Below are 14,864 nucleotides of genomic sequence, written 5' to 3'. Positions count from 1 at the left end.
TCTGTAGTCACGCCTCTAACACTGCGATGTGAAATGGAAGTCCTGATGCTGCGGGTTGTTAACAGTAACTAAGGTCCCGTTTTAAATATAAATGTGTTATTCTAAAGATAATTGAAACCAACCCTCTTATTCTTCAAAATTATTCATATTGCATGACCTGCCGAGGACCAATTATGCTCACACACTCACCCATGCTGTCATGAATCACATTGCCATTTGACAAACAAGCTTAAAACCGAGCCACGGAATGCCAAATTAACCCATTTTATGAATCATTTATCACACCGTTTGATCTCTAAGTAGAAGAAAAACATAAACTAAGTACTGTTTTTTTGCCTGGTCTTTGTGTGTGACTGTTGCCATAGAACGCAACACAATAATTTATTCCCCCAGCTACTTGGAACCATTAGCAAAGTTCCAGGAGACCAATTAGCATTGGAAACCCAATGGTGCTGCTGTGGTGACAACCTCCTCAAACTGAGAAAGTGTTATAAACAAACTGGACCCCAGGAGCACTGCCAGGCCCCTCGGGGGACCCGGGGCCCTTCGCACACGAAAACAAACCTTGGCTGAGCGTCCACAATATCGCCTTAATGACGTTTCCCCCCGGGCCCAAACTGGCTAACACCCTGGCTAGCTAATGACTGAGAACACAGACCAGTAAGTCAGACGAGTCCCACAAAACAACTAGACTGGATATCCAGTCAGCGTTACTATGTTTTTTCAGCTACAGCCGAGAAATAGTACTGAGCATGAGCAGTGCTGGTCCAGTGAGCGCCGCAGCAACGAAACCAGAGAGGCCAACTTGATGATTTGTCAATCTAGCAAAAAGGACCCACACCGAATCTACAATAAGAAGTGAGCCTGGAATGCCAGTTTTATCCCAAGATGGGCAGCCTGCCTTGGCTGGTCACTAGCATCATTATCATTGTCCCTTCAGTCAGCCAGGCATACTTCAAATGATCCCCACAAGTGGAATCTACTTAAGCACTAAAAAAAAGGAGTGTTCGAAGCTGAACTATCAGAGTTTAGCTTTAAAAAACAAGAGAAGCCTTCAAAGGCTCCCTGAGGAACCTGAAGACGGGCATCAGAGGGATGGAGAACAGAGCCAGTCTGTTGGATCACAGGCCTGTGATAAGATGCGCACACAGTGAATGGCTGTCAATGGAGGGCTTGTTTTCAAAGGGCAAGTGCTGTAATTACCCAGCCCAAACATGAGGGCCACAGCCAGACCTAATGATATGCGTCAGGACGGCAGGCAGACAGCCGGCTTGGCTGGGAGAGGACGCCCGTGGCAAGCCTTTCTCACACAACGTGCCCTCTTCCAGCCTGGCACCGGGGCTGGCGCACAGAGCCCAGTCCTGGCTAGCCTGTGTACCCATAGCACAGCCCTCCGATGACTGGCCCACGCCAACTGACTACCACAAAGCCCCATTTGGTGGTTTTGGAAGAGCCAGTCTCAAATGAAAGATTGCTGTGTTGATATTGTGAACCAATTCAAGTCACACTACATGGAATACAGTGACACTTCAAATGTACTTGCTAATCAACTACTGACATAGTTAAGTTGATATTTGTGTGTGTGTCAAGTAGTGATATTTAAAAAATAATGTGAAAAAAGTGATATTTAAAGTTATTTAAAACACTGTAAATAAAGGGCATCCATTTTGATCCTACAATCTACAATGTCGTCATGTCTATCTAATTAAAGACGAATAAAATTGCAAATATTTTAAATTGTCAAACCGTCCAATAGGTTCAGTGCTTTTAAACTCTATGATGAGAGAACTACTCTATCTTCAGAGAGTTCTGGACAAATGGACAAGTCTCAAAGCCACCACCAGGGACCAAATGGCCATGCCGGAGAGGGTCCCTACCAGCTGCTACAGTATACTTCCACTGCTGGTTGAGTGTGTTACTTTATACAGCAGCGAGCCAGGCTGCAACACCACACGGGACTAGATAAAGACACCTCAGCCATCACGTCCCTGTCACCTGGGAGACCGAGGGGGAGATCGAGATAGATGAAGAAAGAGAGCGCATCTCTCTCATCCCCTTCTCATTAGCCAATGGAAACACGGCATTCATCAGGGGAAGGATGGTTAATAATCACACTCAATCACGTAATGACCGACGCCAAGTGGAACCGTCATTAGGAAAATGAAGCGACGTATCAGAGAGGGGGATCTCCAAGGAGGAGACAATGGGTCCGTCACTCAAAGAAGTCCCCACATTTTCAGTGTCGACCATTTTTCAACTAAATGTTGAAAAGTTTAATGTTCCTCCATGCACTGTTTGAAATTGGCTTTGAAATGTGAAACAAGATGCATGAGATAACCAGGAGACAACCCTCAGATATGGTTTCCCCAGCTAGGTCATAAAATGAGTGCGACCCTGATTCAATCAAAATAACAGACGGAGGGTTTCCATGGTGAGGCAAATCAGCATTCCTCCAGCACTGTGTTTAAACACTTAGCTGAATTATTGATTCAGCTAATCAACAATTGCCTTCTCACAGGTAAATGCTCTCTATTGTCTTGCCCTAGAAACGTCCAGATCAAGGTTTTGCTTGAATAGCAGTTGATGCATATGCAATTGGGTTCCAACAGGGATGACTGAGTCAATGGAAAAAGCAAAGGGCTGTGTCGACCCCAACCCCCCCCCTCCCTCCCTCCCTCCCTTACTCCTACAACCAGCTGAGGCCTCTCGTGGGCCAAGGCTTGAAACTCCTCAACCCCCAGTGTCCAAGGCAGCACACAAACACACTTCCTGTATTGCATAATTAACACTCACTCCTACCAGGCCCTAACCAATGCCCTACAGACTTGCGCCCAGCCAACCTCCATCAAAACACACACAAACACATGAAGCCCCCATCAACATGGGCCTTCATCCGGCAGACACACAGTGGGTAGATAATGACTCAGCATGGTATTCAATTCAACTATACTTATTTAATGAGAGCAACCCTGTAGAGCTGTATAGAGAAGACTATATAGCACGAAAAGGGATGGCCCACAGAGGAATAAGGATGCCTCTTGTTGCATTAAATTAACTGGTTTTGACCAATGGGACAAACCTTGAGCCTTGTGTTGATCCCTTAAAGGAAAAGTCCAACATCAATTTTTGCCATAAAATGTCCTGGAATCGATGGTATGTGTACATGTTGTGTAGATTCCTGTACATGCATCAGGAGAACTGCAGACCCCAATTCCAGATTAATTTAGATGGTGCCAATCATGTCCATTCATTAGATTTTGGGGTGAAATATCCCTTTAAATAGAGTGGCACTCACCTGCACATGATCTCGTGGGTGAGAAGGACACGGCACATCTCTGGGTTTTTGTCCTGGCCCTCGTAGAGGATCGCCTGAGGAGAAGAAAAGAGCAGCCGATATTTGTTTGTTTAGTCTTCTTTGGGTCCCTGGACTTGAACTTGTGCTTTCCCTGTACAATATCCGATCATAGCCCTGTAAAGGTTGTGACGACATATAACTGGAAAGGCTTTGTGCGCGTGTTCGTTACCAGTGTCTGCTAAATATCTACAACGGAAGTGGATGACACACTATTAGTGTAAGCGCCGCTTGGTCTAACTTTCATATCATATTAACAGGGAGAGGAAGGAGGTTAGACTGGAGAGATGGTGGAGGGGGACGATGAGGGAGTAGCCCCCCCCCCATAGTGGAGAGCCACGTGGTGTAGAGCGGCCCGGCCGGCCCTCCACCCCTCCCAGACAGATGGCGGTGCGAGCCCCAGTAAGAGAGAGAGACCACCCTCTGGGCATCCTTCACTGGAGCTGCCATGTCGACCATGGATGACGGATGACCACTGAGAGGAGCTGTTCCCTCCTTCATTCTCTCTATACCTCCTGTGTCAGAGGGATGGAGGGAGTGCTCCATCCCACTTCCAATGACGTACCCCTACTTCGTCCACCTAGGTGGTCAGTTGCCCCACACACACGCACACGCACACACACACACCCAAGGGGACAATACTTTTAGGATAACGACCACTTCTGCATTATTGATTCCTCCCAGCCTCTATATTAAAATCTGCCAATTTCGCCAGAAGGGGTGGGGATTGCAACAGGGACCAGGGAAAGGGAGTGGGAGTGTGTGTGGGGAGGAGAGGAGGTGTGTGTGTGTGGGGGGGGTAATCGGGTCGATATTTACACATCATCATTTCTGATTCAAGTAGCCGCTCCACCCCCTGGAGCTAGTCTGGGAGTTTTCATGGGGGTATATCATGGACATACGTGAGTAAGACCACCATGTTGAAAAAGGCAAAAAGGAGAGTCAAGATTCGGCTTCTATGAGGATGATAAGACAGACTGAAGGGGGATATCAAACAGATATATTTTCCTACACAGCCACTATTAAAAGAAGATTATTTGTATTCCTATTGTGTGCAACATACTGCCTTCCAGGTAAATGCATTATATACAGTAATATGTTTGAATTTGCCAATAGGAGTGTCTGAGAATGGGCTCCTAACAGCCAATCAATAGACATGGGCCCCCCTCTGGCTGCTAGATGGCTGCCTTTCTGTGGGTGGACACACTACAGTATGCAAAGTCTGCATGTCTGTCTGTCCAAGTCTAGGCAGGAGGGAGGGATTTGAGTGGCGCACCCGAGGTAGAAAGCTCCTTGTGTTGTTGTCAGAATTATTGTCTCCGGCGCGCCGTCGCTGCAGCACATTAAGGGCTATTGATTGGTTTCAGTGGCTGGCGCTTTGTCGAGGACCTCGTTGCCGCATCGATCTGTGACAGCCTGACATGGCGACACAGGGAGGGCCTGGTGGGCTGGGGACAGGGAGGGCCTGGTGGGCTGGGGACAGGGAGGGCCTGGTGGGCTGGGGACAGGGAGGGCCTGGTGGGCTGGGGACAGGGAGGGCCTGGTGGGCTGGGGACAGGGAGGGCCTGGTGGGCTGGGGACAGGATGGGAGGGTGGACGGATGGGAAGGAGTGTACAGTACAGCACAGTGTATGGTGGAGCCAGGTTGCCCTATGTCTTCTAGCCTGACTGGTCAAGACTAGTTATTTGCCACTGGGGTACTGTAAATTGATAGAACTTTAGCTCAGCGGGTAAAATGACATAGGTTAGGTTGACTCATGTTACATTATGTACAAAATGGGTGGTGGTTTGCAGTATGATACGTAGTGAAACTCTGCTACTGGAAACAATGTTCACACTTCACTGGTCACCTGTTAAACGGCTGGGATCAGAGTAAGGATAAAGCTCACCTGTTTGGTCATGGAGTCTATTAGCCGTACAAACAGATCTTGTTCTGTCCTGATGCCTGCAACACAACACAAATATGTATCAGATATCCTGCCATTACACATGACACCAATTTGGATTATTGAAATGTTACGATCCATTGACAGAACGACAAGTTTAATGTCATCTTCCTCTGTAAACAATTTGCATAGAAGTAGGCGTGTGGTTCAGCCAAATGAAATGTCTCGAGCAACAACAGCAGTCTAATCAGCCTCAAATGCAAATTCACTTCTTTCACAGAAAGAGAAACATAAACGACGAATTTCAAATAGTGTCTTCTCACCGAATTCTGTTTATCTGTGTCCCCATGGTGTCTTTATGTTTTCTGTCGTGCTTGTCGTGGGGACCAAGCTTTTCTAACCCCCTCAGCAAAAACAAACAAGCCTGTGCTCTCTAGCTTTTACTATTTATGATTTCCCGGCTGCAACTGCCGAGTTCCCCTCGCTCCCGCTGTCGTTTTGGAGTTCTCATTCACAGACAAATTAAATAGCAATCATTATTGCTTATCTTTTATTAGCTTTGCAACGGAGCGTAAATACGGCATAAACACAACAGGGGGTAGGTAGTCAAAAAGGACCATGGGAAACGAGACGATTTTCTATTTCTTGCCTGTAATTGCGTCAGGCTTTGGTGTTCTCTCGCCATTTCTTTGTCCTTTTTAAAAAAAAAATAAAATAAAGGTCATTTTTAGATTACTTGTGAATTGTACTGTACCCCACCCACAGTCTTCTGTTTATTCTCGGGATGTGGTCTCAAAACAAAATCCATGGCAACATGAATCTAAGCTTTGTGCATTAAAATGACCACAGATCAGTGATCAGTGTTCAAATTTCAAGTTCTTTTCCCCAATGACCAAAACAGACTTTAGGATTTGCTCGTCAAATAGAATTCCAGATGTGATGAGGATTATCGTTTATATTTATGTTGTCCTTTTCTATTTAATGTCCTAGCCTAGAAGTTAGAGCGTTGGGCCAGTAATCAAAAGGTAGCTTTTTCGAATCCCTGAGTCGACTAGGTGAAAAATCTGCTGATGTACCCTTGATCAAGGCACTTAACCCTAATTGCTCCTGTAAGACGCTCTGGATAAGAGCGTCTCCTAAATGACTCAAACGTAAATGATAAACGTTTCCCCTGAAAGTGCTAAAGCTAATCTTTCCACGGAGAGCAGCGATAAGAGAGAGAACTCTGCAGTATGTTTGGAGGGATTATCGTGGTCTTACCGTTACTGTACAGGAGCTGTAGCCTGTAATGGATGCCGTTGTTGGTCTTCTCTCCATTGTACTCCTGAAAGAGTCAAATTCAAACACAGAAAAATCATCAAGACGGCTCTCAGCTTTTGAGGCGACACCCAAAATCAAAGGCAACATCGGCCCATTTAGTCCCCTGCTGTGTTGTCATAAAGGCTCTTGTACGTCATCCAATATCTCACAACTAAATGAACTACCTGTAAAAAAAATAAAAAACAGAACTAGACCATCCTAATCTACGCTCCCGTCTCAATCTACTCTACCGCTGACATTCTCCGAAGAGACCAACATCCCGGTCCTAATCCAAGCAGATGTTGGGCCACAAATCGAAATCTTAAACCCAACTCTGGTGCCACAGGGAATACCCAGACTAATATGGCATCCACTGCATCCAATTAGAGATCAATCTGAAGAGAACACATAAATCCCATAAGAGGTCAGGGGACCAACCGGCATTATTACTGGTTATCCGCTGTTATAACACTTTTATTACCCTGTGGTTTCATTTGAGGTCGAATGAGCTTGCAATCAGAAAGCTGATAGTTAAGGTATATCACACTGCCTGTGTGTCCACAATAACAGGTACTTCCAATAATGGTATGCAACCGAAAACATATGAATTAAAGGGAACATTTGTAATATCTACTAGATTCGTACAGGAAGACAGTTCTGGGAAAGTAAGTTCTAGGGGTTGATGTTTTTAAAAACAAATCTCTTTTCCCATAAACTCCACACCGTTCTCTGATTGAGTTATATTTATGAAGTTGCTAAGCCCTTGCTATTTTTGAGTATTTGTCTAGGCCCAAAATCCCACCGCAGGTCCATGATGATATACAACATGGAATCTCCATCTTTCCTCCAACTTCCATCGCTGACACGCACACAACAAACCAGCTGCTTCACTGTTGCATTGTCTATCCAGGAATAAATCAAACATCAAGAACAAAAGGACAAACCCAGGTGAGAGCTAAAACGACCCTGTTACCACAGCTATACAGAGAGATGTAGTAAAAGTCTAAGTGACAGTGCCCAGTTAGTGTTGGTCGCCACGGTCACCGATGACCTCAGCTCCCAGGTGGCCCAAGTCGCTCTCACTGATCTCGTGTCACCTCTTCAACGGGCGGGCACCGGGAGAGAGGCCACATCCGCTCCTCTCTCCCTGTCTCTTTCTCATTCCCTCCCTCACAATCTCTCTCTCTCTCCTTCCCCCTCCGCCGTGCAGTGCCAAGTGTGCCGTGGAGTCTTGGCAGGGGCCCAGGGGCAGGCTGGAGGTCAAGGCAGAGGGGAACGGGCAGGGAGGACGGGAGGAGCGGCCGTGCCAGCTGGCCGCTGTCCCTCCTGACCGTGGGCGGAGCTGTTCTCTGTAACCTTTTACTGAGAACAACCCCCTGGCAGCATGGCAGAATGGCCCAGGCGGCAGGTAGAGAAGTGGGTTACCATTACCACTGAGAGCACAGGTACTGCTGAACAAATACCAGAGGCAGAGAGAGAGGCAGAGAGAGAGAGCCTCATAGACTGGTCAACTATATAACAGAGCTTGTAGATGGCACATGAATGTACAATAAATGACATTAACAACTACTGCTTAAAATGAATACAAAGGCTTTCCATAAGCATGTCTGATCAAATCATATTTGCTCTCCAATCTTGTATTATTGAAAAAAAAATTAACTAGGCAAGTCAGTTAAGAACAAATTGTTATTTACAATGATGAACTCCCGGGGAACAGTGGGTTAACTGCCTCGCTCAGGGGGAGAAGGACAGATTTTTACCTTGTCAGCTTGGGGATTCAATCCAGCAACCTTTCGGTTACTGGCCCAACGTTCTAACCACTAGGCTACCTGCCACCCTGAAATTATACAAATTAATACAAATTAATGAATACAAATTAGATTTTTTTAAATAGATACCTTCACGTAACCTCTTATCAAAATGACTTAAGTAAAAAAACTATTTGAGTTTAATGTCTGATTTAAAGCTGAATCAAAACTGCTTCATTCAAGATTTCCTGCTTTCTGCTCATCACTGCCCCCCGACAGGTTCTTTGTAAACTGTGGGTGCTTCTATATCTGAATGGTTTCTATCCTCAAACAGCTCTCAGGATTACAACCTTTCAGTAATTGTAAGAAATCTCAAGAGCTTAATGTACTTTCTGAAATCAAATACTTTGAATTAGTATTGAATTACAACAATAGATACTTACAATATGTCAAATCTGTTAATTAAATGAAAACATGATCTTTATTTATGAGGTGGACATAATCAATATATAATTTACATAAAGTATATTATCTTCAAATAAATGTGTACAATTCTGTTTATGAAATTCAAATCAAATCAATATAATTAAATTAGTGTATATAAAATAGAATATAATTATGTTACAGAATGTAGAGATATAGAATGAATAAAAATCTAATTCACTAAAGAAACGCATTACAGTACATTGCAGTATACTGTACATAATAAATCAACAAACAATAGAGAAAAAAATATTGCTCTCGACTTGACATCAAGAAGACTGTGAGTGTATCCACAGCTTCTGTGCTAGACATTTCATATTTCAAAAGCATCACTGCGCTATAGCACTGAATGAAGCAGAAGGAATGACATCCCACAAACACTGTCCCCAGCGTCAACACCACCCTTTTACCCTCAATGCCAGCTATACCTGGGCACACATGCCCTACTCCCCATTCCCCGTTGTGTGTTGGTCTTACTTTGTCTTTCTCCACGAAGTCTATGTAAGAGGTTCTCTCGATCTCCACGGGCTGGCCCTGTCGGTCGTACAGCGCCAACACGAAGTGGAAGAAGTTGGATTTGCGTAGGTTCGAGGGGGGCTGTTTTTCATAGTGAGCCCGGGCCAGACCTACACCGCTATAGATAGCAGAAAGAGAGAGAGAGAGGGACAGGGGGAGAGAAAATGGGGGAGAGAGAGAAGGATGAAATTTGGTTAGTACTGTGTAGCCAAGGAGCACCGGGGCAATTCAAAACACAGCAGGCGCTATTCAATCACAAGCTGTTTCTGCAGGTAAAACAAAATGTTGTTTACTGTGTGAAACTAAAATAAAGTTTTCCAATAATTTAAGTATAATTTAAGTATGACGCCTCGCAAAGAAGAAATCCTGGAGCAGTAGGGATTGAATAGGGCCTAGAGTCCTAGCCTAGCAGTATTAGTTTGCAGTTCTTGGTTTCATTTAAGAAACCTACGTTTCAAAATGTGTTCATTTTTCTGACAAAAAATGGATGTTCGTCAGGTCAATTACTACTATCAGCACCGACTGCAAAACAACCCAAACAGTAATCTTTCAAAACCTAAGTTAAAAACACAAACACAAATAATGAAAAGAAGGAGAGAAAAGTGGAGACGAGAGAGAGTGATAAATGAAAGACACTTGGCCCCCTCTTCACGTTCCCTGTGTGTGCCACGCGTTCCTTTGTGTTATTTGTCTCCTCGACCACCTCAACAATGTGAATTTGGCTGGGAAGCAAGGACTCCAGAAGGCAGCGTCTGCCTCGGTTCGTGCCAAGCGCTGTGGGGTACCATTCGGCTTGGCAACCAAGCCACTCCAGTTTTCCCTGACCTGTCAGTCAAACTCTGCCCTGCATCCCCTGGGCCCGGAGAATAAAAGACCTCCACACACTCGGCGTGCGCCATATGCGCACACACACACACACACACACACTTTTCACCATTGATTTAGAGACAGAGGATGTCTGCTAACACACACTGCTAACCAGGGTTGGAGTTCATTTAGATTAAAAGTGAAGTTTTGAAGTGAATGCCAATTCAAAAGGTGACATGGTGTGGAATAGATGACAAATTCAAATTGAAAAGGTTTCAAAGCTTTGGAGAGGAATTAATGTAGAAGGTTTTTAAACATCTGAACTTAATTCAATTGATTTTTGGAGAAAGAGGAAATGATATCGAGAAGAAGCTGAATGGGTGACGTTACACACTGATTCTTGACCTGTCACTAATAAATGGCAGATTGTGGTGAACATTGATAACCACTTGCAACAACAACAAAAAATGAAGTTGAGACTACATGAGAGAAACATACAAAAGGAACTGAATGGAAATTAACATAAACATATGTAAAAAAGAATATGGTGCAGAATCATGTCTTCAGGTGAAGACAATAGACGGCAGATTGCAGTGTCAGAATGATTTGGACTGATTGACTTTACGTGTACCTTGTGGTCTGGAAGACTGTGCCTAACTTCTCCAGGCCGTGGACAAAGAGCAATTTTTTTTGTTGAAAGATATCTCATGCATCTCTGCTCATCTCATAGCTTCAATATAAACCGATTTCTAGATCCAAGAATCAATTCCTCATTCAGGAAAATGTTCAAGGATGCATGAGCGTAAATGCTTTTTAAAAACGCAGACAGATCTAAATGTATAAACAAACGCTTGCAGGCAGCTATAGGAGCTCTGTTGTTAAATCAATGAAACATCCAAATATCATAATGTGTTGGTATCAATCTCTGTTCAACTTGGTTGCTGATATCTCATTTATCTACACTAACAAAACAAATAACCACGATCAATACGAGATTCCAAGTGGAATGGACGCCACGCTGCTTGCTTAGCAATTACCACTTCCTCCTGATTCGGGCTCAAGTCGAGGCTCGAACGCAGGATGTCTGCTTTGCTAGCATGGGTGACCGCCCGCCCGAAGCATCTTAACAGTCAGCGCCACGTGAAAAGCTAGCTCCACCTCAGGCTGAGGAGTAAGATTCAGGGTAGCCTAGTGGTTAGAGCGTTGGACTAGTAACCGGAAGGTTGCGAGTTCAAACCCCCGAGCTGACAAGGTACAAATCTGTCATTCTGCCCCTGAACAGGCAGTTAACCCACTGTTCCCAGGCCGTCATTGAAAATAAGAATTTGTTCTTAACTGACTTCCCTGGTTAAATAAAGGTAAAAAAAATAATAATAATAAAATAAAAAACACACCTCCATGTGCCACACAATGGCAAAGCGGTTCATGTCGAAATATTTATTCACGTGCTGCATTTTTCTTGGAGGGCGGAGCAAGTGTTTTTGGAAAGTTGCCTATAGGGTATAGTCGAGAGGCGCTAGATTAATACAGGTGTGACCTTTCTGCACCCCCATTACCAATGCTGACTGCCTCATTTGTAACCGAGTTGTTGAAAGCGAATTCCTGGACTCAGTTCTGAAGACACAAAGACAAAAAGGTTGCACATGGGAGAATGGCGTTTTACATCGGGGGGAGATATGAGAGAAAGAGAGTTCGGGCCTATCTGACGTCATGGTTTCAGTGCTACTAAATATTAAGTGTGGGACTGACAGGGGATTTTTTTCCTATCTAGCAAACCCTCGTTAAAAATCCTGCAAAAAGTCAAAAACAAAATCCTAAAAAGTCGGAAAAATCCCATGAAGTTGCTAGATGTTTTGCTGAACACAAACATTAGGTGACCGTACTACTGCCATGGCCTACATAGAAATAATCTGGGGGGAAAACTCAAAATTATACTTAACTACCTAACAATTAATAAAACAAGACTCGAGTGAGAAACAGCCCTCACTATCATATCACTTCCCACCTCCAATTACATGTATAACCCCCCCCCCGACCCCTTCAACACCATTACCCCAATTATGAAGCTACGCCAGAACATCGGGGATACGTTGAGACCTCCAGCCACGGCGGCAGTGCCAGAGCCAGTCTCAGCACATCCAGATCTCTCTGCACTCTATCGACACAGAAAGCTTGTTAGCGTTATTATTTCAATTATGCTAATTGCAGCCACATCCACTTATGACTGGGCGCGGCGGCCTGTAGCGCGCGGCCTTAGCACTCAGTATAATAAAAACAGTATCGATGGCACACAGGTTTCTACTACACAGGCCGTGTAAATCAGAGGGCAACAGACCGACAACAAATAGCGCTAACAGATCTTCTGACGGGCCTCCACCCTCCATGCGCGTTGACACTTCACCCCCCACTGTAAACGCTGAAGGAAGAGATCACGTGTGAAGCAGCAACTGTCATCCAGTCACTTCTCAACACAATCAGCTGACGCCAAAAAGCCCATGTCCATTCTGTGGCTGACATCAATGCTCCGATAGGGATGGTATGTTTACTGAACTAGTCGTTTTAACATGGGCTGGTACAATTGATCTAAAGTCATTAGAGAATTTAACAAGATTTTGAGTTGTGGTTTTAACGACTATAAAAAAAAATAAAAAAAATAAAAGGAGATTCTACATCATTTGAATTCATTTGTAGGTCCAGCTATCCGCCATGCAGCATTAGGATGGTCGTCAAAGTGTACATTCTTCGGCAGTATCGGCTTAATGCAATGCAGCAAATTCTAATTATGATAAATGAAAAAGGTAACCCCGGGCTAAAGTCCTCACTGCTGGAGGGCCTGCACACTTCAGGGAAATAGATATTAAGCACTGAGACTTCTGCTCTGAAATGATCTACTAATGAACATGCAGCAGAAGGGTTCTCCTTCTAAAATGGACACTGTTGACTGTACTGTGTGTGTGTGTGTGTGTGTGTGTGTGTGTGTGTGTGTGTGTGTGTGTGTGTGTGTGTGTGTGTGTGTGTGTGTGTGTGTGTGCGCGTGTTTGTATGCACGTACGTGTATAAAATATATTGTTCCACATATAGCTGTGAAATAGTACCCATGAGCAGCTGGTAAATCTTCCAGATTGTGGCTTTAAGGGAGCGATCAGTGGTTGCCCTTCCCACTGCCTCCACTCTCCCCTGGGGAGAGAGCATCCCCTGTGCCACCAGAGTGGGCACAGTGGACACGGCCCGCACCCCTCCAGCATTAATCAGCTGGGTGATGGGGTGTGACCGACCTACCGACCGAGCGGCGGAGTCTTTAACCAGCGCGGCCGGCTGCTTCCTGCAGGACAGCCTAATGAGCCATATACCATTGCCTTGTTTATACAAATGCGATGCAAGCAGAGTATTAACAATCTCCTCTCTCTGGCCTACTGCCACTGTGTTAATCTAATGAATAGTGGAACTGTAAATCACACAACCTCTGTGGTGGTTGTACGGCCACCCCTCTCTGGGTTGCAACTTGGTCTGTCCCTGGAGAGGACAGTAGGTGACAAAGATATAGGACTAACACAGAGAAAACGTTGAGTATAAAACCAAGGACAAACCAAAGGAGATAGTAAAAGGGGGGGGGGGGTATCAGAATAAAACAGCATGGAAAACCAATGTAAGGAACATTGACCTATCTAAATTCAGACTTACACTAATTGCACCAGCAAATGTTGGGGGGTCACATGAAATATATGCAAATGTTGGTGTGTGTGTGTGTGTGTGTGTGTGTGTGTGTGTGTGTGCATAAGGAAGAGTGTAATTTATGCAGCCGATACACAATTACTCCGGCATACATTTGCCCAGTCAGGGCCGCTCCCTCCCTAGTGCTTGTTTGGTTAGCTCTTATTAGCCGTGTAATATGAGCTAATGAGTGGAAGCCTGGAACACGGCAGGAGGACAGCCCTCGCCTGTGTGTGTGTTTTGAAACACTATACCCTCGGTAGGCAGGATGGGTAGTCTCGGATGCTTTCAGTCTGAAGTTATGGCTGATGAAACCTATCACCGCACTCCCTTAGACATCTCTCCTCTCCCCTCTCACAATATAGGACCAACCATTTAGTATTACCCACATATTGCAAGGTTGTTACGTCGCTACGACAACGCTTTGCCTTAAGAAATCCAAAACAAAAACACCATCATAGTGGGAAACAAATCCTGTATACGGTCTACTCTATCTGCCCCAATGAACTATCCCATCGCTAAAGCTATCCCATCGCTAAAGCTATCCCATCGCTAAAGCTATCCCATCGCTGCCTCGTAGTTGAACATCTGTCAGTCTTTGAGCAATCAGGTTTCAGGAATCTCATTATGCTATTTTAGAATTTTAAAAAAACCCAGTGAATGATTTGGCCAGTCAGTGACCAATCAAACATCACAATCTTACAAGCGCAATTGAAAAAAAAAACATCAGTGTCACTCTGCATCGATAACATCTGAACAGAATTCAGTCATCAGAAGAGAGATGTTGCCACGACAATTGGCGTGTGAGAAGCATCAATTACCTCGCCGGGAAACGGATATTGAAAAGAAAATCACAGTTTCACATTGTTTTTACACCTCACTTCAGAAGAACGATACAGAAGCCCCTCTACCCTTCCACTCCCTTCCTACTCATCTCCCCTCCCTACAGGTAATGCTGTGGCAGAAAAGTGGTACTTTCTATTGAAGTAGAATGGAATGAGCATCTCTTCAAGGAATATAAAATACTACTTCTACAAGGGATTTGAAAAGTACTGGCCTACA

At 44.6% G+C, this 14,864-nt stretch overlaps 1 protein-coding gene across 2 annotated transcripts in view; it reads right to left on the bottom strand.

Moving 5' to 3' along the window:
* The window catches only part of LOC135545916 (transcription factor COE3-like), a 100,372-nt gene that overhangs the window by 79,583 nt on the left and 5,925 nt on the right, over positions 1-14,864 (bottom strand). For both annotated transcript variants that reach the window (XM_064973898.1, XM_064973899.1), the window contains exons 2-5: positions 9,246-9,402; positions 6,499-6,562; positions 5,242-5,297; positions 3,296-3,369 (exon numbers count right to left, since the gene is read on the bottom strand). In XM_064973898.1, coding sequence (XP_064829970.1) covers positions 3,296-3,369; positions 5,242-5,297; positions 6,499-6,562; positions 9,246-9,402 — 351 coding nt within the window. The remainder of the gene's footprint in view (positions 1-3,295; positions 3,370-5,241; positions 5,298-6,498; positions 6,563-9,245; positions 9,403-14,864) is intronic.

Source organism: Oncorhynchus masou, chromosome 9, assembly GCF_036934945.1.
Source record: "Oncorhynchus masou masou isolate Uvic2021 chromosome 9, UVic_Omas_1.1, whole genome shotgun sequence".
Classification (NCBI taxonomy): Eukaryota; Metazoa; Chordata; class Actinopteri; order Salmoniformes; family Salmonidae; genus Oncorhynchus; species Oncorhynchus masou.
This window is presented reverse-complemented; position numbering and strand designations above follow the sequence as displayed.